The sequence below is a fragment of the Crocodylus siamensis genome, chromosome 1 (assembly GCF_052110815.1).
Source record: "Crocodylus siamensis isolate JL-2025a chromosome 1, ASM5211081v1, whole genome shotgun sequence".
In the NCBI taxonomy this organism is placed as follows: domain Eukaryota; kingdom Metazoa; phylum Chordata; order Crocodylia; family Crocodylidae; genus Crocodylus; species Crocodylus siamensis.
Window position 1 is genome coordinate 425348546 of NC_143395.1, and position 27172 is coordinate 425375717.

General features: G+C 44.6%; 1 protein-coding gene across 2 annotated transcripts in view; it reads right to left on the minus strand.

Annotated features, from left to right (window-relative positions):
* Positions 1-1369: 1369 nt before the first annotated feature.
* The window catches only part of SELENOI (selenoprotein I), a 58452-nt gene continuing 32649 nt past the window's right edge, over positions 1370-27172 (minus strand). For both annotated transcript variants that reach the window (XM_090031164.1, XM_090031165.1), the window contains exons 4-10: positions 22192-22266; positions 21340-21602; positions 19298-19406; positions 16024-16072; positions 15114-15294; positions 14330-14512; positions 1370-8459 (exon numbers count right to left, since the gene is read on the minus strand). In XM_090031164.1, coding sequence (XP_089887290.1) covers positions 8343-8459; positions 14330-14512; positions 15114-15294; positions 16024-16072; positions 19298-19406; positions 21340-21602; positions 22192-22266 — 977 coding nt within the window. In that variant the 3' untranslated portion in view covers positions 1370-8342. The remainder of the gene's footprint in view (positions 8460-14329; positions 14513-15113; positions 15295-16023; positions 16073-19297; positions 19407-21339; positions 21603-22191; positions 22267-27172) is intronic.

A 27172-nucleotide genomic window follows, 5' to 3' on the forward strand; every position in this document is an offset into this window, starting at 1 on the left:
AGAAGCCAGGCCAGCACTTGAGGCTCCCCCCAGCTGTGTGACGCTCCATCTGCCTCACAGGCAGCTGCTTTTGGGGCATGATCAGGCTGTAAATCCCTCAGAAGGAGCATGCGTGTGTGCACATATGGCTTCAGCACACTGGCATAGGACCATGCTCCAGTCAAAAAGTGGCTGGTCTGTTTGGTAGGTGTTAGAGCAGGAAGCAAAAAGGGAACTCCATGGAAAAGGGAAGCCACTGTCACATCCTGTCTGCACCTCCGACTCCCCAGCAAGCACTAAGACACAGCAGCACAGCTTCCACTTCCCCTTTGTCTGATGTTCAATACATTTTTTTTGTTCTGCTTTCATCCTTTGTCCTGACGAATCCTATTCCACAAATAAAACTGAGGCAGGCATGTACTCTGGCACTGGTCGATGCCCGGTAGTGGTCACTAAAAACCCATCAGCCACCCCCTTCCAGTCCTGATACTGGGGCTCCAACCTTACCCCAGACAGAGGTTCAACATGTCTGGTCCTTGGTTTCTGGTCTTAGTGGTGTAAAGGGGGGACTGAAGGTCTGGGCAGCCCCTGCTGGCCCCTGCTCCTGCCTAGGGCTAGGCAAAGATCCTGGTGAGCTCATGATCTAGAAGGACTGACAGTCGCCTACTTTAGCCACACTTCATAGCTTGGCTCAGGTCCCTTGAAAATGGAGTGGCAAGGAGCGATTATACACATTTACTTCTGTGTATTTATTCAACAAGAGCAGACAAGTTTCTTTGGGTAAATTTGATATCTTTTATTAGACCAACTCAAATAATTGGAAAAATTCTTCTTTTCAAGCTCTCGGGTACAAACTCCCTTTGCCTTTATTCAACAAGGACACTTACCTTCTGACAAGACCTGAATTGCATGGAGATAAAGCATCAGCAGTTGTTTAAAAAATTTTTTAAAAAGCAATTATTTGGACCTGGCCAGGCCCAATACGAGTCGTCTTGAGCAAGAGGCTTTATTCTGCCAGTTGTCATCCTGGTGCTTCACTTGCTGACCACATCTGAACCTACAGCAGCGCAATGCAGCTTGATGGGTTGCAAGGTCTTTGCGAGAGGGCCTGATTTTTCCCCACTGTGCCTGCACTGCAATTCAACTAGGGCAACTCAACCACAAATAAGGGACCAGTCTGGTGGCATTAAGGTCACTAGTAAGTGCTTTTATTTGGGAGAGTCACACAGGATGTTCCCCCAACCTAATGCAACCGAGTCCGTCTGTGAGCACATTGTGACCCCACCAGAACAAGGCACACTAAACTCTATATCCCAGGTCAAAGTGCAGTATTCCCCACCCTCAATCACATTCAACCACTTGACAGGAACAAAAAGACAGCAGAAAACAATTAAAAGGCTTGGAAAAAAAATTTATTATTATTATTATTTTTACTGACATTTAAATTAATATTATCTTTATTTTATTTATTTTTTTTACAATAAATATTTCAGTAATAGCATTTAACAGACTGGAATTCAAATCCACTTCAGTACTCTTAAATTCCTGACAACAGACCCACGGATCCCGATGAATGAGCAGGTTTCACAGAATTCTGCAGTAACATGACTCGAGAGAGCGCTCCGGTTTTGCTTTCGATGCAGCTCTGTACAGTTTGCTTAGGTGTGACTGGTCCCAGACGGGGTCTAGATTCCCTCTGGTGTAGTGTGACATGGGCTATGCAGAACAGAAAGCCAGAGTGCAATATATAAAGGAAGAAGGCTCTGCCTGTGCACGGGGGAAGCACAAAGGCTGCGGGTCTGAGAACAGATGTGCCCGTGCCTCATCCCTACCCTCTGCAAGGGTGCAGCTGCCCCTAAGCAGAGGTCTCACAAGGTCCAACATGAAACAAAATTTAAAAAAAAAACAAAAATCACAAACTGTTTATTCACACCGTTTCAGAGTCTCCAAGACTGGAAGAGCCCAGGAGATCAGCCCAGCAGCTTACCCGCCATTCACCGCAGCAAAGCAATAGCCAAATTGTCTGTCAAAAGCCCCGAGTGAGACACCAGCTCGGTCGCACTGAGCTGGGCTCAGGAAGCGCGACGGGTCCAACGTAGAGTTACTGGTCGATAAAGCTCATTTTTGGAGGGAGAAGCGTGACCCTGGAAGCAACTGCCCTGACCCCAAGAGATGAAGAGAACGGCTGGAAGAGGAGACAAAAAGAGCACCTGTGGGATGTGCACTGCATGATGGGAAGTGCCCCACCAGCTTGCTCTGCTGGCTGCGATGGAGCTGCAGGAGGGATTTCCAAAAGCCTAAGCGATTTAAGCACACAACTCTCACTGCAAGTTGTTTAGGAGCTTTTGGAAATCGTTCTGGTGACATGCGGTTTTTCCCACCAGCCCTGCAGAGCCCACAGTGCTCCAGGAGACCAGCAGGACTTCAGTCCAGCCCGGTTTGCTCAATGCATGTAATTTAAGGAGCAAGGTTTTGGCCTACAGTCTCTTACTGGAGACAACACAGGCTTTAAAAAGCCCAGCTCAGCTATTAGCTGTCGGATTCAACAGGCTGGCAGCTGGGAAAATCACTCCTCCTTACCAGGGGAGCATGCAGGCATGGAAAGCCTGAAGCACAAGACAAGAGTCCACCAACCACTTCTAGAGGGCTGGTCTGTGCAGGATGCTCAGTCAGGCAAAGGGAGGGTGTGGATCTAGAGTGCAGCAATTTGGGATCAACATCCCAAATAGATGAGCTTATTCTGTAGCAAAAAGTCCCTCATTTTGAATGAGCTTAACCTAATGTCAAGCCCCCGCAGGGAGCACACGAGGAGCAGCACACCTGGAAGAACTCTGCACATATGAGTCCCTTCACCTTGCCCAGTGGAGCTGTGCTCCAAGCTTTGGCTGCCCGCAGGCACTAAACGTAGGCACATGGTCCGGGACAGCTGAGGCTGTGCTCAGATAAAGCCTCCCAGGCTGTCAGATCTGCTGCCTGGAAGCAGCTGTGCCAGGCTGAAGAGCTGTCAAGTGAGAACTAAGAAGGTCCTGGTTCAATGAGTGAAGGAGGCAGACTTATATCCTGGCATTGAGATGCGTCAGTCCAAACCCGGCAAGTAACCCGTCAGTAATAACTAAAACTAAGCATCATAAACTCTGCTCCTGGGGCATGTTCTCCAGGGCTGCACGGTAGTGGCTGACCAAGTTACTGGTAGCAAACAGCATCCCTGACCAGGGTGAGAGCCTGCTAGGGGCAAAATAGGATAACCCCGCGGCTCTGTTCGCCTGCTCCTGGCTGCCAGGACACTGAGCACGCACAGGCAGGACTGCTGGAGTCCTGCTGCACGGGGGTGGGATCTTTCAGACAGAACAAGGCCCTTGTTCAGCAGCGAAGAAGTCAGGCAACTTCTGTCCTAACCATGGTCCTGGTCAGTTGGCCTCGTGCTGTCTCATTAGCCCTGGCTCACTGCCACTTTCTAGTGTTTGAGGTAGAATGAATGGGTAAGGCAAGCAAGATGCTAGCAAATACTTCCTCTTAGCTATGGCTACCCTTACCCCAGGGTTACTTCCTCTACGTTTAAGCAAAAACCAAACATGCTTTAACATGGTGTAGTTGCTCACCATAATCCCTACTGGTCCAAGACACCCAATTAAGTGGCACAGCTTGTAAAAGAAACGTACGCCTCCTGACACGGAGAGACACAGAGAGATTCTCCAGTGGCTTTCATCGGACAAATGATTCACTTCCATCTGAACATGGTATAATAAAGCAAGAGGAGCAAACTTGCCAAAAAGTTTCCTTCGCAAAGGGAGAGGTCACCTGAGAAGTATTTCTGTTTTTTCTTAAAGCTGCTAGCTCACCACTGGCTAAAACCAAAGCATTTCAGCTGTTCAGATTATGAGCATGGGAAGCAGCAGAGCTGCAAACTTGGATCTACACAGGGTAAGAAAACTCAGCTGGGCCTCAAGTTCCCAAGAGAAATAGCGAGAGAGATGAGACTCTCCCAACAGACAGATCGGATTTGTTGTGAGGCCAAAGAGCTGGGCTCACGAGGGGGGCTAGTCCAGGAGCCTGGACAGAACTGGCCTGTTCGGCCGCGCAGCTCCCATGTTACTCAACTGCAGTTTTAAGTGCTCGGGAACCCTGGGAAACAGAGGCAGCCATTTCCAGTGAGGAGCCTGGCAAGAGATCTCAGGAGCCCAACCCCAGGAATGCACGGCTTGCAGGGTTTGCTCTAGCGACCAACATGGGTCGCTCTTCCACAAGATTCACAGCTGGCGCACGTTGGCCACAGGTATCAACGTCTTCACGTACAGCAGCAACAGGGGCTAACGGCAGTGCACTGGTGCAGTGGGCTGGGGAAGGGATGCGATACTCCTTGCACCACAGCCCCTGCTTTTCCTATGGTTTTTTCTAACAGAAGGGCTGCAGTGTAACTGCTTATATGAGATGGTAACACGGACTGTAATGGCTACCTTTTATTCACAAGTTGTTGACTTCAAAGGCTCAGCCCTGTACATCATCTAGCTGGGGTACACACAGACACACACATACAGGGCACTGGCGTAAGGCCCCAGGGGGTTGTGGGAGGCTGCAGGGCTAGCTGCCAACCATAAGCTTGCTCTAAAAACCAGTCATGAAAAGCCTCTCCAAGGAAATGAGGCTGGGCGCACTACGAGTCCTTACTAACACCAGAGAAGCCATGTAATGAGCTTTGGTTTAGCTCCTAAAGGCTCAGCAAACACCCCACCTTAAAGCAAGGCAAAGCCTTCTGCCTGACCATGGGAAGGTAAGAAAGAGAAGCACCTTCAGGAAACTAGTAGCTTATTTTGTCAGCATGATCTTTTGCCCAGACACAGGAATGGGAGTAGGACACGAGCCTCCTGAGATGCAATGGATAAGAGAAAGAAAGCCATGCAATACTCAGTGAGGAAGTCACCCACTTAACTCACCTCCAGTAACCAAATTTTAATCAATATTAAAACCTCACAACATTACTTAGGCACACTGAGAGCCTACAGGCTTCCTTCACTGATGCTAATGTCTTCTTGCCGGTATTTCAGGTCAAGGTACAAACTGTGGCACTGCAGTATAATTTGGGGAACATTTTCAAAAAGACTGCAGGGGTAGGTGTGTTGATATGTTATTCTTTGGCAGCTTAAGTCTTTGCCTGGCAGAAAATGCCCCTTCCCCAGCCCAAAAGAAACGGATCACCTCTCCAGTATGAAGAAAGGAAATCCTAAACACAGACACACAGGGTCATGAATGAGGAGACTGTCACGATCTTTCCCGAGAGGAAAATAGCTGGGAAAGGAACTTCCACCCCACTACAAAATGAAAGGGCCCAATTCAACAAGGAACAAGCATCTTAGTATGACCTTGGTGAGTGGACACAGGGACACCCATCATGCAGCCCAAGCCTTCAATAGAGAACATGTTTATTTAAAAAAATTACTTGGGAAAATATCCCAGCTGGAGAGAGACTCATTTCTCCCCACCATCCGATCCTTAACAGGGCAAGATTTGTTCGGTCTCTCTGACCAAGCATTTCTCTCCCCAGAATCTCTGATAACAAGCTTGAGTTACTACTTTCAGGCCAAAACAGCATGCAAGGAAATGCCGTGTGGCAAACCGTGCCCAGAGAACAGGATCTGACACCAAACCCTGCTCTACTTGGTCTTTGCACTTGCCTGCCTCAACTCACACAGCATTCAACCCCAACGTATTTCCAGCTAACCTGTTTGTAAATATTGTGCTAGTGTCAAGGTGCTAGTATGGTTAAGGCACCAAAATCCAAGATTCCTCAGATATTAGCCTGAATAGATAAAAAGCAGCTCCAGTTTTAAGGAGAAAGGCATCCTGCCTGAAAAGCCTGATGATAAAATGGGGACGCGTTGAGTGGAAGTCAAGCTGTAACGGCCAGCCCATACACAACCGAGAGTGGATTTTTTAGGGCACATTTCTATGTATAGCCACAAAGTATAGTCGATTGTGGCACATAGCTAAGCTCACAAACCATGCGCTAAAAGGAACCAAAAATGCTGCCCCAAAAATCAGGAAGCAGATGGATTCTCACAATGTCCCTCACCCCAGTCCATAAATGCAGTAATACTACCGTGATGGGGAGATACCATAACACACAGAACACCCACAACACCAAACTTCAAACTTTGGGATTAGAAAACCCCTTAGCATGAATGCTGATGGGTGAATCACCCATGTGCTTCATGGTCTGTCAATACATGAACAGGGAGGGGATGGGAAACCCCATCTCAGCTCTGTATCACTGCCGCTAGCAGGCTTTTCCACCTGAAAAATGTTCCACGGATATTTAAACATTGTCCCACATTTCCAAGGCTTGATTCAGCTTTCCTTATGTTTCCTGTACAACTATGATTTAAATTAATCTGCCCATAATTATTATATTTCATTCAATAGTTACAGCATCAAAAATTTAAGCACAACGTAATTCCTCTGTACATGTAGGCTTCTCCTGTACAAGGTCAGTAAATATACATGAGTAAGCTACTTTATTTAATAATGTCTGAAAGGGGACGCCCCCCTCTCCCAGATTAAATGCCTTTCTCCAGTCCAGATTTATAGTCATGACACTTCAAGACAAAACTTGCTCTCAAACAAACATGATGTTAAACACAAGAGAGAAGGAAGCAGCAGTGAGATCTGCCTGCATCAGCTTGTTCCCCTGCTCTTCACAGGGTGTACCTCTATGATCTCTTATACAACACTGCCTAGAAAGTTTGAGTAAAAAACAACGTATTTACAATAAATGTTGTGAAATGGCTTCTGAATTTTACATTTCATAATTCCCATGACAATGATTCAAATGTACAAAAGAAAAAAAATGTTAAATAGTAATTACAGCTAAGTTTTCCTAATGCAGATGACTTCTCACCGACAGAAGGAGCATGCTGTGACCAAACTACTACCCATGTTTTACAATATCCATGTCTGAATGAATTTGTTCCCATGGTAAAATTACATATGAACACTCTGTTGTGCCTGTTCGCTTCCGGATGCAGCCTGTCCAGAACATTGGGTTTAGGCTGCACTCTTCATTCAAGCACAAGTCTTCATTAAATAAAAGTGAACAGAAAAGAAAATCGGCATTCAAGCTTCACCACAACACAGTTCAACAAATCAACAAATAAAGCCAATCAAATTATGTGTGTGAATAGTAAACAGAAACAAATCTCCTTGGATGAGATTTATGGTCTAGCTATCAGGACAGTGATGTCAAAAATAAATCTATATTTCAAGTAATCTTCATTCTTTCCCCCAAATACTGTACGTATAGAAGTGTGCAGTCATGACTGGTAAGGTGTTTTTCCAAGCTGTGGGATTTGTTACTATCTGGGTACCTGGAGGGGATGAGTGTCTGAATGCTGGCACAGCAGACCAGAGAGCACTGCCACAGATCTAAAGCTAGAAGAGGTCCAGACACCCTGCAATGAGCCACCAACCCACCCCTTAACAAGCAGGTCATACTAGTGTCACAGAAGGGAAGACCTGGCCCTGCATAATTGTTGCAGGCTGCCATTGGGACTTGCCACCCCAGAGATAACCAATGCCGTGAAGCTCATGGGAACACACAGACCCGCAGCATTCAAAGAACGCACAAAGGAAATGTGCAGTCAGCAAGGAGAATACTGTTAGGATGTGGTTCAATTAAGCACAGCTGGAAAAATACGAGGGGATCTGGGTTGGGAAATGGGAATAAAGATGCTTTGACCATTGTTATTTCCACTGAAATACCGCAATTTCTGAGTCGGATATCATTACATATTCCTAAAAAGAGTATTTGAATGGATGTCTGCACACATGTGCAAGAGGGTACAGCAACACAGGGGGAAACAAATTAAACGGTCTGTCCTGGGCAACCATGCAGGGACAGAGGTCACCTTGTGATACACTGGATCCCATGTCTAAATACCTAGCACAAGCCTTTGCATACCACCAGGATGTTCCTCGCTGGCCTCACGGCTCAGGCAGCACCATTACGGATGCCTCAGGCCCTCTATTCTAACTCAACTGCTATGTTACTTCTGATGACTTCCAGCAGTCACCTTTGAGTAAAGTGATCCACGTTCCCGAACCAGCTTTACCTGAAAGAATTAGGACTTGAGGTGTCACTGGGAACAATCAACTGCTCTGAATATACAGAAATAGCTTTGAATGCTACTCGCCTTATTGGATCCCATCCATATCTGTGTGGTATAAGAATGGCAGTCGGGGACCAGACCTCGCGCCCAGCCCTCCCTGCTGACGCTGGATACCATGCACACGCTGCCCCAGTGTCTGTCCAGAGGATAAATTTAGATCTGTGGTGATAGTTGAAGTATTTACAGGATATTTGCAGCAGTTATTTACAGTACTTCTGCAGCCTGCAGGCCAATTTTCTGTTCTTCCACTTCTAGTCAATCTGTACTGCGCTTCTTTAGTGAGAAGGGTCGGATATTGAAATGCTTGCTTAGCTGGTTCACCTGGGGATGAGAATAATCACAGGAAAGCAACGTGAGCCATCTCAGCTTCAGACAGGTAGGGGGTTATGAACAGGTGTACACATGGGAGACCATAATTAGGCACAGGGAGACCACAGCCACTACTGCAGGCCATGGAGGAGTGGCTGTGCCCAGTCTGGAGACCACTTAAGCTCCCTTCAAACCATTCACTCCGGGTTCTTCATTAAAAGTTTAATACTTTCCTTCACCAGAAGGAAGAACCTGGCAGACAGGGGGTAAGCCTCATCAGCTTTAGCAGTTTGAGTCTCCTGATCCCAGAACTGCAACCACTCTTCAGAGGACTGAAGTACTCAAATTCCCCAAGTTGGGCACTTATGGCCCAACCTGTCTACCAGGAAGTTCGTCCCCAACCCTCTCCAGTCAGCAGCTGGTTTTACCCCACATCACTGCTGAATATCTGCACCTTCTAAGTTGATCTGCACACTGCCTAACACAATTTAATAGGTCTCAAACATTTAGGTGAATATTTGTTTCCTGAATCATTTGAAGCTATTGACTCAAAATGCTTCCAGCTGTGCTCAAAAAAAGATGAGCTTATACTGGAGCAGTGACAGGGGAATGAGTCACTTTTGTGAGAGAAAACAGAGATCTCAGTTTGTGTAGTCCACAAAAACAGAGGCTGACATGGAAAATACTTGAGGGAAATGCACATCACAGGAGATGAACTGTGGGGGTACAAGGGCACCTAGGAATAAACTGGCCATAAACAGTTTCAGGTTGGTTGTTCACGAGCTGCATGAACACGCAGCAGGGTCTGGCTCACCTTCAGAGGGCCTTTTATCTATAGGTGATACTCAGAGTAGCAGCTTAGGACCTTCCTCAGGCTCTGTGCTATTAGTGTCCTGCAGACATCATGGTAAATTTGTACTTTACAGATAGACAGATATCTTTGTCTGTGTCTCATGAACTTGAGCTCACTTCATCAGATGCTGTGAAAGGACAGCATGAAGCAGTGCATAAAGTGCAGTGAGTGATCTGAACACAAAAAGGTGGGGAGGGAGGAAGGGGGCAGCAAACAAGAGAAGAATCTATAGGAACAACCGGGTCACAAAAGCTAATCCAGGTAATAGGATAAGACGCCATAATCCCTGTTTAAACCATGCTTAACACTCTAGTCTGTGGATGATTTCTTGTTCTGCAAGTTCCCATTTATATCTGTTTTTAAAAGATCTGTTGCCTGAGAAGAGCCATCCTGAGGTCAGCAATGGAGTGCCCAGGGAGGATGAAGAGATCTGCCACAAGCCTTTGTTTTTCTGCAGCTGATGCCATATCAGTGTACATTCATTCTTGCAGTAGAGATTGCCTTGCCTGTCTTGTATAAAGAGCAGATGGGCATTGTAAGCAGGTGATGGTGTATAAAATGTTAGTAATACTGCAGGTAAAAAAAAAAAAAAGAGCCTTAGATGTTCTACCTTTTGTTACTCAGTCCAGCGATGACATGGTCTGTATTGAGGTGGGGGCACAGCAGGCATTTGGGTTCATTGCAAGGATACATTCAAATAACTCACTCCACTTTACATGCTGCTCTACACTTGTCTTTTCACACCATCTGATAAAGTGAGTTTGAATTTGCAAGAGCTTGTGCTCTACAGATACCTTATTTAATCTATAAAGGTGAAAATCTACCCTGCCTTCCGTCCGGCTTCAGACTAACACAATGAACTACCTCCCTCTATAAGGGTCCTGCCACCAGATAGCAAAAAAAGCAGGACATTGGTATGTAATGCAGAAGGGCTTGTGCCAAGAGGCTGCATGCCTAAGCTCTGAAGACAGCTTTCATCATCCCTGTACGGCCCCTTCTCATGTTGACCTTCAAGAGGCCAGCTCATTTCCTCCAGAGACAGCATGGTGTGTGGCCAGGGTTCTGCAATCAGGAGCTCCGCTTTTTAGATGAGATTATGGAAAGACTAACACCAAATCGTCAGGCTGGAGGAGGTTTCAGGATCAATTTTAAAGGGATTCAGAGCTGGCAGAAAGTGCCAAATGCACACAGCACTTTGGCGATGCAACTGTCTTGCCCACGGCCTGGTCACCCCACTGCAAACTCAACCTGGTCCGCTCCCCATGAGTATTTCAAGGGGCTTCTGAATGTGAGAGGGAGAGCAGGGGGAGGATGAGGGAGGGAAGTGGTCATAAACACTAGAGCCAAAAAGGAGAAATCCAATCTAATCTCTACCACAACCCAGTCCAGGAAACCCAACTCTGGTCTCATGATTTGATGAGCTGCTTTAGTGAACTGGCCAGAAGCCACATGGTCTCTGGATCTTATTCTGGCTGTCAAGCAGGTAACTTCTCCATTCAGCTGCCTTGGAAAGAAAGAGAACAGGGCTTTTCAACTGAGGGACAATGTCACTGACAGCTACCCCATATGGCAGGAAACAGGTGCTCTGCTGATTCTGATGTTACTGTGCTTCCTCCTTCACTATGGTGCCTGTGACCAGGGGAGATCATCCATCTCCAATCCTCCTTCCCTGCTTCTCCGTAGAAGAAAACAAACTAGTCACAGGGAAGGGACTGATGTCCACTTGCCTGAACACTTCAGCCCTTCCACACCTTGGCCACAGGTTAGCGAGGATTTAGTTAGGGAGCTTCTGGAGGGGTTTACACGTATTCAGGTCAGCTGGCCCAGATGATCTCCACCCTAGAGTTCTAAAGGAATTGGCCGAGGTCATTGCAAGTCCCCTGGCACGGCTGTACGAGCACTCGTGGTGCTCTGCTGAGATACCGGAGGACTGGAAGAGGGCCAACGTGGTCCCCATCTTCAAAAAAGGCAGGAAGGAGGACCCAGGAAACTATAGGCTGGTTAGTCTTACCTCAATCCTAGGCAAGCTGTTCGAGAAAATTATGCTGGCACACATCCAGAAGGGGCCAGCAGGGGACTGCATGCTTAGGGGCAACCAGCATGGGTTCATCAGTGGCAGGTCCTGTCAGACCAACCTGGTAGCCTTTTACGATCAGATCACCAGATCATTAGATGCAGGGGGAGCAGTGGACATCATCTTCCTGGACTTCCAGAAGGCTTTTGACACTCTCTTACCCCGTTCTCATTAAGAAACTGGGGGGCTGTGGTGTAGACACCCACACAGTCAGATGTGTTGCCAACTGGCTGGAGGGCTGCACCCAGAGGGTGGTGGTGGCTGGGTCCTTCTCAACCTGGAAAGACGTGGGCAGTGGGGTTCTGCAGGGCTTGGTCCTTGGGCCTGCACTGTTCAACATCTTCATCAGCGATTTGGATGAAGGGGTAAAAAGCACCTGCTCAAATTTGCTGATGACACTAAGATGTGGGGGGACGTGGGCACACTAGAAGGGAGCAATAGGCTACAATCAGACCTAGACAGGTTACAAGGGTGGGCGGATGAGAAGAGGATGGGTTTCAACACAGACAAGTGCAAAGTGATGCACCTGGGGAGGAATAACTGGCACCATACCTACAAGTTGGGGAACTCCCCTCTTGTCAGCACGGAGGCAGAAAAGGATCTTGGGGTCATCATTGACTCCAAGATGAACATGGGCCGGCAGTGTGGGGACGCGGTCAGGAAGGCCAGCTGCACCTTGGCATGCATCCTCAGATGCATCTCGAGCAGGTCCGGGGAGGTGATCCTCCCCCTCTATGTGGCACTGGTCAGGCCGCAGCTGGAGTACTGCGTCCAGTTCTGGGCGCCGCACTTCAGGAGGGATGTGGACAGCATGGAGAGGGCCCAGAGGAGACCACTCATATGATCAGGGGACAACAGGGCAGGCCCTATGAGGAGAGGCTATGGGACCTGAACCTGTTCAGCCTCCAAAAGACAAGGCTGAGGGGGGATCTTGTGGCCTGTTACAAACTAGTCAGGGGGATCAGCAGGCATTGGGGGAGTCCCTGTTCCCCCGAGCACCGCCAGGAGTGACCGGGAATAACGGTCACAAGCTGGCAGAGGGTAGGTTTAGGTTAGATATCAGGAGGCGCGACTTCACGGTCAGGGCGGCTAGGAGCTGGAACCAACTTCCAAGAGAAGTGGCGCAGGCTCCTACCCTGGGGGTGTTCAAGAGGAGGTTAGATGAACATCTTGCTGGGGTCATTTGACCCCAGTACTCTTTCCTGCCATGGCAGAGGGTCAGACTAGATGATCTGCTCAGGTCCCTTCCGACCCTAGAAACTATGAAACTATTCAGGGTGGAATTAATAACAACTGCAAAGGATGAGGAACCAAAGCAGCAAGTGATAGGGTGAAGTGGGAGAGACGAGCCCAGGCACTGAGGACCCTGGAGGCTCTATTCCAGAATAGCTTACTGTGTACAAAGGCCCTTAGATAATTGTGAAACAGCAAAGCAGGGGTCAACCAAGTCTAACCCTCAATGGGACAAAGCATTTGGAAACACAGGAAAGGGGAAACCTGAGGCCTGGCAGCCAGGAGAGGAGGGATCAGATGTTCTATTAGGCCCTTCCTCTTCAACTGTGATTCAGACACCGATTTTGTGATCTCTAAGCTACTTATCTCACTCAAATCCTTCTTGAACAGAAGTCTCATTATGCTAATTGGCAAGGCAAGAGCCTGGGAATTGCTTTCCCTGTTGTGGTTACTTCAGGGTTTTCTCCTGGAGGGTTCTCAGGTTAAACCTGGAGCTCCTAAGGGACAGGACTTCCCAAGGCAAAGTGCCGATGATAAACACACCTTAATGAATGTGTTAGTTCCAGTGGGAACTACATGAAGTTGCAGCGCTCATTTCTGGGGCTTCCTGGGGCACATCTAATGGGATTACATTCCCCAGCTCTCTCTCTTGTTATTTTATTAATCTAGGCTTTGGGGGTTGGGGAGAGCTTGCCTGGACCAGAGGGAAGGACAAGATGTCCCCTTTCCTCCCCATCCCCACTCCTGCTTGAAAGCCAGCCAGACTGCTGTTAACCCAAGCTGTCCCAAAGCAGCTTGAAAGATAGCAAAACTGCACTTCAGCCAATCAGGGTTCTTTATTTTTATGTTTTTACTGTGTTCAGCCAGCCATAAGCATTCAAATTTCAGGCAGGTTCTGAGGACAATGTGGACAGAATGTCTGAAAACGTTTTCAGACAGCTCAGCATGAGGAATCAGTTAATGCTTATTGGGAAGTGCATAAATTGCACACAACATGGAAATACTGGGTTATGTCTGTTTATACTACATTACAGTTGTCCTCCCAAGCAGGGCAACAACGACTTAAGTCTCTTACATGATGTTCTCTAGCAGCTGCGGCCTACTGAGCTCAAGTTCTAAAGCGAGATGCAGTATTTCAGAGGTGATTCTAAGCCCTTGCACATCACTGTACCCAACTAGCACTCCACCATTTCAAGAAATTAATCAATTTAGGATTTCATTCTGATCTTGGCATTCTTATAGACACAGAACCATACCCAGATGTGAACTTGGGAATATGAAATCCAATGTTTGTTTGTTTTTTGTTACCAGTTTGGGCTTCATACATTTTAAGCTACAATTGTGAAGCAAATAGGTTTAACCCACGTTTGGGGTGACATGGTTTCTATTTAAAAATGAATAAAAATATCTGATGCAGCCAGAAAAATCTGTTTGACCAATAGCATTTTGTTACATTGCAATGCATGTTCCCCCAGTGTAAAACAAAGGCTGGGACTCTTATTAACACTGCATATTTATGCAAAATGCAAAGAGGGACTAAGTGCCTCTCTACGCCTGTAGTCTGTGCTGCTTCACTGCTTAGAAAGCTTTAGAACCATGCTGATTCCAGCTGCCATTCTTTTTTTTAAGTATCCCACCAAATGTAACACAACGGGCCCACAAATGCTCTAAGTGAAATAGTCTTAGCTAAACTCCAAGCCCCCATATGCCGTGTTCACTTACCACACACACTCCATAGTGAATGTGTGCCACGGTAATGACTGCTGTTAACGTGTACAGGAGAACTGTTTCATTATGTGGTGCTAATCCACAGACCACCACGAAAACAACCACTGCTAGTGGCAGCAGCATCCAGTTCAGAGGCTGGCACCGGGTATTGCTCATCTGACACACAATCAGCTGGCACTGCAAAGAGAAGGAATTCTGTTAAACACACTCAGTTTGCAAAGGGCCATGTTGGATGCAAACTCCAGAATCCTCATGGCTTTTTAGCAAGGGAAGCAACGGCTGTGCGCATGCCTCAGCTGACATTTATTAGGACACAGATGATCATTTGCTCTGAACCTTTCTAAATATTTGAAGACTTCAAATATGCCCAAGAGAAATCGGTGTTGAATGGAATCTGACCCTATCTGGTCAATTTGTACTGACTAGATCAATCCTAGTCAAACAGAATTAACTCTTACCTGCAAAGGTGGTAGAAAACCATACCAAAGAGAGAAAGGGACAAAACAGCAATAAAGATGAGTAGGCCTGTTGTCATGCAGGGTCTGGATTTCAGAAGGGCATCTTTGACATTTGGGGATGCTTTCACTTAGGCATGCTGATCAGACTGTACAGAGCTTAACTAATTTCACAGAAATCAGAGAGGCTAAGAGCAGGACTTCAAAATAAAAGACATCATCTAGCACTAGAGCTAGAGCTCCAATGATGCAAGTATTGCTATTTTTCTGGTTTTGGGGGAGTTAAATTACAGCATTATAGGTAGCAGCAACAGTGCTCTTACTGAAATGTTAGCAAAGGCTGTTCCAACCATGAAGTAGAAGAGCCGAGGGTGGACCTCCAGGATGTCCGATGGTGACAAGAAAATCCAGGTAGTGCACAGAGCAAACAGCAACACCGGTGAGAGAAATGGCAGCATTATTTCATAGAGTGAGTGGTGCTTCAGGGTGTTACCTTTATAGGCCCTTTAAAGAAAGCAAAAGAGAGGGGGAAAAAGGTCAAACGACAGGAAGCTGCAGCCTCTACTAGAGTGGGCTGAACACTATTAGGAAGCACTAGTTTTGCAGTTGTAGTATGTGAGGCAGTCCTCAGAATCATCAGCTGTAACTTCCACAGATCACTGAAGTCAGTGACATTTGCAAATAATTGACTTCCATCCCTTCAGTTTAATAGCCATCGAACCTACCCACTCCCAGAAGTTCCTTCACCAGGTTACCCTGTTCTCTGCTAGTTAGCCTGGCTTCTGGCATCAGGTACTCCATTTATTATGGAAAGGAAAGAGAACAGATGAGAAGTGTAGCATAGATCATGGTATCATGATCTACACTTTCTGCAGAGCAGGCTGGGGCCCATGTTCTCAATGAGGCACAGCGCAGTACAACAGGTACACCTCTAAAATCCATTTTGTTTAAAAACAATTAGTGAGTGGCCTCTGGACTTCAAGGAAGCTACAGATATACTATATACTTTATAGACATCAAGACTTAGCCACAGTTCTCCTTAAATTTTAATGTTGGCAGGAAGCAGGCAGATTGAGGCGTCTCTCCTTTATAATATGTTGCATGCCAAGTGCACCCAGTGGTGCAGGTTCACCGCACAATGCCCTAAACACCAGAATACATGACTGAATATGAGACACATGGGGGATGGGAGGAGAAAGAACAAAGAAAACAAACAAAGAAAACTCAACTTACTTGTAAAAGTTGTACACACTCATTGGCAGAGTCACTGTGAGTGCACAACCTGGAACAGAAAGATCTAACTTACTGCAGTGTAACAGTTGAGCAGAGTCAGTCAAAAGCAATGACATCTTTGGTAAGCATTAAAGGAGATGATCACAGTTTCATGTTATTATAAACAGTCATTGACACTGTCATGTTTGGTTATGGTCAGATGATAAAATTTGTTGGAAGTCTGTTGAATCAGAAACATCTCCCTTTAAAGTAGATATCAGTTTCCTATTAAAAATAAGCCTGAGCAAAGGCCTGTGTCTCTATAAACTACTATAGCCATTTAAAGTAGTATTGCTGCCTTAATAGCATACAGCATCCAGTGACGTGGTGCTGCCTTAACAGTATACAGCAGAAGTCAAATCAGTTGGTTGGCAGGCTACAACCCCTGCCAGCACCCAGGGTTAATGCCAACATCATGAATCTACCATCAACCTGCATCACAAGTGACAAATTTGGTGGGGGTGGGGGTCAGGAGGGGGATGAGACATTACCACCTCTGACAGTATTTGCATTAACTGACTGAGTGCTGACCACATTGACACAGCAGTTTGGCATCGACAGCCAGAAGCCCTGCAGGATCTGGATCTAGCCTGCGGGCCACACATTTCATATCCTCATTATGTAGCATTAGAGGAAGAACAGCTAACTTCTGATGTCAGGCATGCTTTATAAATATGATATGCTGAATGAAGCATGTAATAGTTTTAGTCTTTACAAAAGGGTAAACGCTGGTATTTATATTCCTCCAGATGCAAGTCATTTCAGTTAATATTGCACAGAAAAGCTTTGGTCTTAAATGATTTTGCTTCTGCTTAGGTACCAGGTGCACAGACTTTTCTTCATAGGGACATGTTCATTCATTCAAAAACACCCGCCACAAGAAAGCTAGTTTTCCTGTTCCAATTTAGGAATAAAACGCACCAGATGGAAGCAAATTAGAGATCCTCATTCTACAAAACTGAATGCCACTGACTAGACTTTAAAAGCTATTTAAGCTTCTAAAGATCTAGGCAGATAATTACATAGCTTTGAAAATTTGATCCAGGGTGACCAGAAACAAGCACTACATCAATTTACTAAGTATACTTTTATTTAACAAATACATCATTTAATCAATAAGACTTGTTTTAATGGGTTTATTAAAAAAGTATTGTCCTGCACTTTTAATGCAGTTTTTAATCACATAAAAACAACTGTATTATGCTTCCATGATTTAACTGAATTCTGATTTCTCTCCAAAGACAAACTGACAGAATTAAAGTTATCATGCAAATAAACAGCAGCATTTTTTCATTTTCTACACAATTAAAAAGAAAAAATAAGAGAGTCCAGAAACCACATGCTGCTGTGCAAAAATACGAGCAGTTTATCCTTCTAAGAGAGCAAATATTAAGTTCAAATCAACAGCATAATGGCCTTGGGACTGTAACTAAAAAGTAAAAGAGATTTAAACAAAAAACAAAACAAACAAACAAACAAAAATCAATTAAAATCAATTTTCCTGACTGCTGAGCTAAAAACAGGACCAAAGGAAGCAACTATTTTTAATTCACTTTTCTTTGATTCAGTCCATCCTTGCTAAAGAAGTTTAATTCACTAATCCAATTTCTGCTCTATTTTTTATGTGGGGGAGGGGGCACCACATTTTTGTCTTTGATTAAGCTCTTCAGAAATAGCTCGTATTTCTTAGAGAAGTAGCATTCATGGGGGTGGCTTCTTACTAAAAGATGAATGAATTTATCTAGCCTGTGGGGTGAGGCATCAAATAGAAACTATTGATTGATCACTTTCTATCTTGTCAAGAAAAGAGGGGCGTATTTCAGACAAAGTTATGATGCAGGGGTAGACTCAAAATATTTAGCCATGTTATTAATATAATCCTGTGCTAGAAGGAGCTTCAAGCAAACACCAACACTTCAAATGTTTACTTCCACGATGAGCAGGTAAAGAATTAGATAGGCAAAATGGAAATAATGTTGTAGCAGATGACAGCAGAAAACATTTATTTTAAAAAGGACTGTGGTACCAAAACGTTTTCTTTCCAAAAAGTGAACCACTTGCAAAGCAAAACATTGATAAAGCAAAGTACCCTAGTTCCTCTAAGTCTGGGTTCTCAGATATCTACTGCTATGGCCATACAAAGAGAGAATTGCCTTGTTGGGAACAGAGTTAAACCATGTCAGCTTGCATGTTCTCTAGATTCAAGGTGTAACTGAGTCTTATTACCTGGGAACTACACACCTGCAACCCCTTGGATTCTAAGGTAGAGTCCCTGCAGACATGCAGATGAACATGAGACTAGTATCTAGTTCAGGGGTAAGAGCACAGACTACAGGCAAAGAAAGGCACTTAGTCCTTCTTTACATTTTACATAAATATGCAATGTCAGTAAGAGTCCCAGCCTTTCTGTTTTACATTAGGGGGGACATGCATTATAACGCAACAGAATGCTATTGGTCAAGCCAATTTTTCCAGCTGCATCAGATATTTTTAAATAGAAACCATGTCACCCCAAACCTGGGTTAAACCTATTTGCTTCACAATTGTAGCTTAAAATGTATGATGCCCAAACTGGTTAAAAAAAACAAAAAACAAACAGACATTGGATTTCATATTCCCAAGTTCACATCTGGGTATGGTTCTGTGTCTATAAGAATGCCAAGATCAGAATGAAATCCTAAATTGATTAATTTCTTGAAATGGTGGAGTGCTAGTTGGGTACAGTGATGTGCAAGGGCTTAGAATCACCTCTGAAATACTGCATCTCGCTTTAGAACTTGAGCTCAGTAGGCCGCAGCTGCTAGAGAACATCATGTAAGAGACTTAAGTCGTTGTTGCCCTGCTTGGGAGGACAACTGTAATGTAGTATAAACAGACAAAACTACAGTTCACCTCACCAAAGTCTACACAGCTAGCTGTGTGCTATGAACTAGTATGCAACATGCCCAATAGGTTTTGGGAGGAGCATGACAGGACCACACTTTTCCATTCTATGCAAACGAGCACTGCTACTCTCAGAATCAATTCACCATATTTTAATGAGATTTCAGCCATGCTGTGCATGCTGAATTTCAATCTAGATTAAACAGGTTCATCAAGACAAATTCTCTAGAGAGGCATTTCACTACATTTGTTTGTTCAAAAAAGAACACAAAACAGCGCAAGTTCAAGAGAAACATTGGAGCGGGGTAAAAAGGTATTAGTTGAAAACAGGTTTTGACCTGGAGCTTCTTACCAAGAATCATTGTAGTGAATAGGTCTCTATATAAGAAATTAAACAGGAAAGGTGCGTGCCAGGCCTCAACTCCCACAATCGCTGTCACTATGTAGACAATGGAAATGGTCTGGAAATGAAACACAAAGAGAATGCAGACAGGCATTAGCATCTGGATAAACCGACAAGATGGGGTTTCGGCAGCATGATTATTCTTCACCAGGTAGTCTCAAACGCTACAGAACATTACTCTTAGCTAGATTTTAAAATTTGAGTTAGCTGCTCTTTGCCACCTAGGGTAAAAGTTGACATTAAATCTGTCCCTGGGCTAGATGCAATAATAGCGCTACAGTGCGTACATGAGAACTGCTTAAGGCCCCACACTTGTTCCTTTATTCCCACAGAGTCCTGTGACAAACAAGTGACAGGCCACCGCTTTCTTCTGGCAGTATGAAATCTCAGCATCAAGCCCAGATAGTGAGCCTGCTGCAAATTTCACAGCCAGCTGTGAAAAAAGGTCAGCGACATGAGGGGCCCGGAACAAGCCAAACAATGATGCCTGACCACAAAGAATTAGTAGCAGGCCTGGAAAAAATGCAGAGGTGAGCATTTCTCAACCTGTCGTTGTGACCCAAAAGTGGGTCACAAGAATATATGAAAAGGTTGTCAACAAACCTAAAAAATGGATTCTCCTTTAAAGGAGAAAGACGTGGTAAACAGCAGCTTTTCCCCGGCAGGCTGGCAGAGTTCCAGCCTGTGAGGGGCTGCTTTGGGCTCCCCCGCCCCACACACTGCGTCAGGACTGGCCATTGATGTTTGCAAATGGGTCCTGGTACAAGAAATGTTGAGAACCACTGAGCTAGACAATGGCTGCTAGTCCTTTATGACCAAGATGATATTCATAAAATAAAACAATTAAAAAAGCAAAACAATAAAAAAAAAATCCCCGCTATCTATTCAAAGGCGTCATGTAAACTAGGAGGACATATTAAAATGCTCTATAAACTGCTTACCATCATGTAAAGGTTATACAGACTTGAAGGATTTGATTTTAATAGTTTTAATTATTAATATTAATAAACAGCTATGCATGTCTGGCTTCAGTTGAAGCCAGACAAAAGCATTACCATCTCTTAAAAGTAGTTCCCCTTCTAAATTTCCACGAGGTACTGCTGAGCTGGCTGTACTGGATTCATCAAGTGCAGGAGTTATGCTAATTACCTTACAGGTTTTTGCCAAGACAGGCACTAACCTAATGAGTTCACATTCTAAGCCAGCTGGGGACAAAGGAAAGTAATTAACTTGCACATTTATTCATCAGATAAATTTGGCAGGCGCCTTGCAAGTGCCACAAGTCTAGAATAAAGTCTAGGACTTGAAAGATATAGAAATCCTGTTCAGTCCTTAGAATTTCTTATGTTCTTATACTGTTGCAATACAGGCATCTACCACCAGATGAGATTCAAATCACACACTAGTAAGAACTGCAGCTGTCCGTGCACTTATACCAGTGCCACAGCGAAAGAAAGAATATATATATATATCAGATCAGGCTCATGCATTTTCCAGCAACCTATCATTAGAATTCAATTTTTAGAGTACATGGATAATATTTTACTTCTTGCTAACACAGAAACAAGAATGTACTTTAGAACAAGTTGCCTCATGCCTCTCTCAACCTGATCATACAGTAAAAGCACCATTATATCTTCCTTGTTGGAGACCAATTCATTATGCACATGGTTAACTTTAAGCATGTTTTGCTGAATCAAGACCTGGTTCAATTTCCCTGATGACCGTTCCAATTACTGTGCCTCTCACACAACTGGCTCTCAGGCATTCAGCCAGAACACGCTCCTCCCCAAAGTCCAGAAATAGGCAGAGTAAGCCTAGGTCCAGAGATACTGGAGATGGGCATTTTATGAAAAGCTGGACATGTGCCAGAGAGAAAAGATGCCAGAGAGCATATATCCATACACACACCACTTTGGCAGCCCTCCCATGCTGGCCTACTGTATTCTGAATGATTACTTCAGATTTAACAGAAGGAAAAACATATTTACCATCTGGCTGATGTCATATCCCCAAGGCAGGAAGAGAATCCCTGTGTTATACTTCTCCCAGTGGGAGAGGATGAATGAAAATAAAACCACCCATAAAAGGAGATAGAGAACGAAGACGCTGACTCCAGTGGATCCCCGGCCGAAAGTGGAGTAAACAGTCACAACGAAGTACATGCAGGCCCAGCTGTCCAAACCGTGGTCAAAGAGCTCACCCAGTGGGGTGCTGGAGTTGGTTCGGCGAGCTTGCTTCCCATCGACACCATCTGGAAGGCAGGCAGAGATGCACATTTGAACACCCCCAGGCACAGCAAGCCACTCCTCTGCAGCTGTCAGAAAGCATGTGCACAACTGAAGAGTCAGTGGCTGGCTTCCACATAGTCTATAGCATACTACTATGTGCCACCTTCTCTGTCTCAAGCATAATTTAGGCACACTACTATGCTTGAGACAAAGAAAGTGGAAAAAGGAAGAGACTGTTAGATCCTGAAATAAATTTCAAACTATTAACAGGAGTCTGAATGAAATATTTCATCAGTAGCTACATAAAAACATCAGTTCTGCAGTAGGGGTGTATGCTACTTTTATACTTGCTCCTACTGGGGTAAAGACAAAAATAATTTGGAGAAGCAGTTTCCAAAGGTAAAACATCATCCAGAAATAGTGTCCACAAGAACAAAGCCAGGCACTAGGGGGGCCCAGCCATTTCCCAGAGGAAAGCCGCTTGTGTGTAGAATTGGGAAACATTCATTGCAACAACAGAAGTGCAAGCCACTAATGACAGCCACATTAGTGTCTATGGCGGAGGGCGCATTATAAAACCCAAAGTCAGATCATAAGAACTGCAGGTCTTACCTAGTGTATATGCCATGAAGTTGAGGAGACCCACCATGATCCATATCCGATTTGGAACGTGCGCATGATCAGGTGCTGAAGAGATAGGAAATAAGATCAGAGAGCTCATCAATTATCCTCTGGCACAGGAGATACTCAAAACAAGAGCTTGTTTTTTAAAAAAGGAAGAGATTTCCATTTCCCAGAATGAGAACTAAAGCCATTCATCATGGTACAGCCAGGATCCCTAGCTATCAATGCTAGAATGGTGCCACTGCTGTCAGCTGCTTTTCTGTGCCCCTTTGCCTTAGCTTTTCAGGCAGAACTGAAAGCAGGAGAGTTCAAGCCATTTGTGCTAGAAACAAACAGGTCTGGATAAGGCAAACTTCTGTCTTTGCATAATATACTTCGTTAGAATTGATTTGTGCAGTCACAGGAGTTGAGATTTCATTGCTAGGGGGAGTCCATGATCAGATCAAAAGGCTGTCATGTAAACAGGTGATTAAATGAGAAATCCCCTATTATTATAATAAAGCTACAACTGAGCCAGTGCCTCCAAGCTGCCAATCTATTCTGAGAGAGGAGGATACAGACACTGCGGATTCACGTGCATCAGTTCAATAACTCCACATCCTCTCCGCAAACCAGCCTTCACCCCCCTCCATCTAACCTTCACCACTGTTTTGGCTGATGACCAGTTCAGTCCCTTCACAATTATGCTACCCTATGAGACAAAGAAGTATGAGAGAGAGCCTGTTTCTAATGTCTACGCAGGGAGAATAGTAAAAAAAAAAAAGAAAAAGAAATCTACCACCTGTGAAAAGCCTAAAATGCTGGATAAATAGTGATTATGCTTAAAGGGTTTCTGCATTTCCCATCCCTACCTAGGGAAGCCAGACTGATATTTCCCATGCATCAAGGTACATCAGATATGGAAATTCATCTGAGCGTTTTTGAAGTTGGTAAAATCCTTGATATTGGGCACTATTCTAGCTGAAGATTCTGGAGGCTAGAGAGTATTCTTTGGTATACTGTGCTGAAGACATAGCCTTTTATTATATTTTTTGGGGAAAATCCTGGCCTCTTGTGTCACTGGGAGTTTTGCTGTTGCCTTGAACAGCCTCTGGTGTTTCAGACCGCAAGAGAGAAACCCAAGGCCTAACATAGATGCCATTGTCAAAACTTCAAAGCCGGATGCAAGCTCAGTACAAGTCAACACTGTGCCACGTGTTTCAACATTGTGCTTAGACCCCAACAGGACCAATTCAGATGACATTAGCTAATCTTACGTGGCAGACTGCTGAACACCCAGTCTTCTACTGGTAGGGGATGGTTTCTAGCTGCTGCGGAGGGGAGAGATGAGAGTCAGAGAAATTGTGGGGGGCACCCATATATGATGTTCCTCCTCCACCTAAATCTTCTGGCTGTGAGAGCATTCCCCTTCCTAAATAGCAGAAGGGGTCCTGGTTACAGATTCTGGGGTCTGAAATCCCAGAGCAAAAAGATAATGTCATGAAACCCTCAAGAGCTCTTCAGCAGCACAGCTGTGCTGAGATGATGGCAGCAGCACCCTAGAGTCAGAGAGCCGGGGTCTCAATTTACCATTCGCTTCCACTCCACTCAATCCTACCCTGCCACATAAGCCAGTTCTCTCATCCTAAGACTCCAAGCATTGAGACACACACTCTGCAGCTTGTTTTGGCATATGAAATGCTGGAAGGCTGTATTGGGTAGGGAGTGGGACTTCAATCTAAGAGACTGATCATGGTCCTTGGAGTCAGACACTAAAAGAATCCTAGTCTCTCTGCTCTGCTACCAGCTCCCAAAGTTACCTTGGACAAGACACCACAGCCTCTGTTATCTCCATCTGGTACTTCACCTATAGCTAAAGCTATTGAAGACAATGTGGTAAATGTTCTCATAACTCTTGCTCCCATTAGAAAAAAGCTAGTGTGGTAAGCTTCAGACACCATCTGCATGCTAGTTTGCCCTTTGAGCAGCATCCCTGGTATCTCGCTGTACCTAGAGGCTGGTGATAGAGATTGTAAAAACATTCAGAGTATATAAAGCACTGTTCAAATACCACCTCTGATTAATTTAGCTGAAAACCTTAAGAGGGCTTGGCTGAAACTAAACAGTCCGGTCCACTTGACTGTATAAATTTATCACCATCACATTTAAAACATTTATTTTGGCATGATCTGAACCCCAACTGTGAACCTGAGTGCAAGACTTTACTTTCCCCAGTTTAACACGTGCTACTACTGCATATGAGAAAAGGCACTGCAGACTGAGCATCTGTTTTAGGGAAAATCCAATACCAAGCTACTGAGCATAAAAAAAGACTCTTCCTGTTTTCTCCAATGAATTTTTGGCAACTTCTGTAAAGAATGACTTTAATAAATGATTAGTTTCCAAATCACTGAGGAGAACTACTGCAGGTTAGAAACCTGACTCCAAGCCTCTTTGGTTTAAGCTACTTAAAGGGTTAAAGTAATCGGGTTTACATGATATATTTTTTTTAGATAAGTAATTAACTGCAACAAAAGACAACACCACAAATAAATAAATAAAAAGCTGGGTGGGTATTCCATTACCATAAAAACAGGTTTACAAGAGCTGCTCAGTAACAATACTGCAGTTGGAAGATTTGACTTTTAAGCCTTTTCAGAGCATTCCCACACCTAAAAAACCTACCCTGCCCTAGAGTGATTTGATGGACAAGCCCACTCAGGAAGACAAAGAAAGATCTAACACATTGGATGCCCAAACACAAGGCAGAATATCTGGCATCATTTGAGGCTACTGAAAAGTCTTCCTTCTATCCTCCCACTCCACCCCCTGCACCTTCAGTCTATGGGTTATGGGGAAAAAAAAGTCAATAGCATCCTAAAAATAAAACAGAAAGCCAAGCTTTGGAATGTAAGAACTTGTCCTCATGGATTCAGGCCCTCACCTACCCTTGTTCCTTTGAGGCTTTAGACTATGGAGTAAGATGTCTATATAAAGCAACAAGGGATACCAACCCAGTCATCACAATTATGTCTGGGCTGTGGACCAGTTTCCAGGGAAGTGGCAAAACCCCCCACTACCTGGAACTATTCTGTACAGATGGACCAAAATAAGTATCACAGAGCATGCTACAAGGGAAAGGCAAGCATCACTGAGGAAATGGATTGAATGAAGAGAGCTTCTCCATCTCAAATTTTTAAGGCTCAAAAGTTTGACGGACAATGCAAATCACAAGGACGAGGGAAGGAAGACAAGGAACCTCCTGGAATCCAAAAAATTAGATGTGAAATGTGCTGCCCACAGGGTTTCCTCCAAGTTTACTGTAAACAGGAAAAGGGAACTGCAACAGGGAAGCAGGATCACTTGACACAAGGCCATCAAACAGGGGAGAGAAGCAAAGGGCAGTGCTTCAAGCAGACTAGAAGGCAGCAGACCCTGTCCTCTCCACTACCAGATTTAGCAGTTAGTGGGAGGTACAAAGTAGTGCATGCGGCTGACTCTAAAGAGAGCTGCCTTCTCCTAGTGATCCACTTTTAGGCAGGCAATTGAAATGTTATCTGGCTGAACATCAGACTTTCCAAAAGGGAGTCAGCTACTTTTTAAAAGTACCAATATTGGTAGAGACCTAATTTTAAGAGACACGTATCCGTTATGGAGAAGGCTGATAAATAAGCTCTTCACACTTGTATTCAGATCTTGATGATGATGATGATCCACATCTCTGAGATGAAGAGCCAGATCACTGAGCCATATATGTCACCAAGTGCTCTTAGCCAGTCAGCAGCCCAGTTCACTACCTATCCTTCCACATGGAGGGCCTGGGAATGCGTCTCCCCCCTTGTAAGCAGCTAATGCAAACTCACAAGCAGACAAGCTGACAGAGAATTACCCCTGCAGTTCAGATGAAGAGTTCTCATCTGTACATCTTAGCTCTTTGTTTTCTAGCCCAGCATGCTACTTCTATGGATTAGAGCGGGATCCTCACCATGGGAGCTTGCAGACTGCTGAGGAGCGGAGTGGGCAGCGCTTTTTTGAATTATATTTCTCAGATCTCCAGGTTCATTCCACAATTGGCTCATTACAGGTGCTGCTTTTTTCAGTGAGACCTGAGCTACTCGATATGTAGTAGGAAATCCAAAGCAGCATTACATTTGATGTCATCACTAAGATACTGCTCATCAGCTCCTTATAGATCAGCATTATAAAAAAAACAAAACAAAAAAACAAACATTTTTAGCTGTGACCACAAAAAGAAGCTTTCCAACAAAGCCTCCTCCCAAAAGTAGTGTTTCTTACTAATTCAAGGCAAAATCCTGATTTTTCTGTACCTTGGTAGTCATTCACGAGTGTAATGCACAAACCATTCCTACAAGGACTAGCATTTGACACTCACTTCTTCCCTAGTACAAATAACGAGTAGGGTAGGGGGTAAATAAGGAGGTGGGAAGGGAGGAAATCAGGCTATCATAAGATGACCATGCTTCAAAAAAGTGGTACTTGTGTGCACTGAAATAGGATTTTCTTAGACCTTTTAGCTCTCTGCCTTCAAAACACTAAAATAACGTAATACTGGCCCAGAATCCTAGTACCTGCTAATCCTTCTTATGCAGCTTTATAGAGCCAATATCTAGATTAGTTTCCAGATAAAAAAAACAGGTACTAGGTCTAGAACTAACCATATTTCTTCTTCTTTATTTACAGGACACTTTTATTCCTTTTCTATGCCCTCTATGCCAACAAACATGTAGCAAGACTTCACAGGATCCCTTCCAAAACAGGAGGCCAAACAGACCTATCCACAAAGATTAAGGACAAAGGTTGCTATACAGAGACTTCCAGAAAACAGAACATTTTAAATCCTGTCTCCTGCACAAATAGAGGCAAAAAATTTAAGTTAAAGCAGTCTAACAAGACTCCTATATAAAACTCACCAGTTAAGTCATTTATCACAATGACAAGGAGAGCAAGATAACCGCGGACTGTGTTGTAG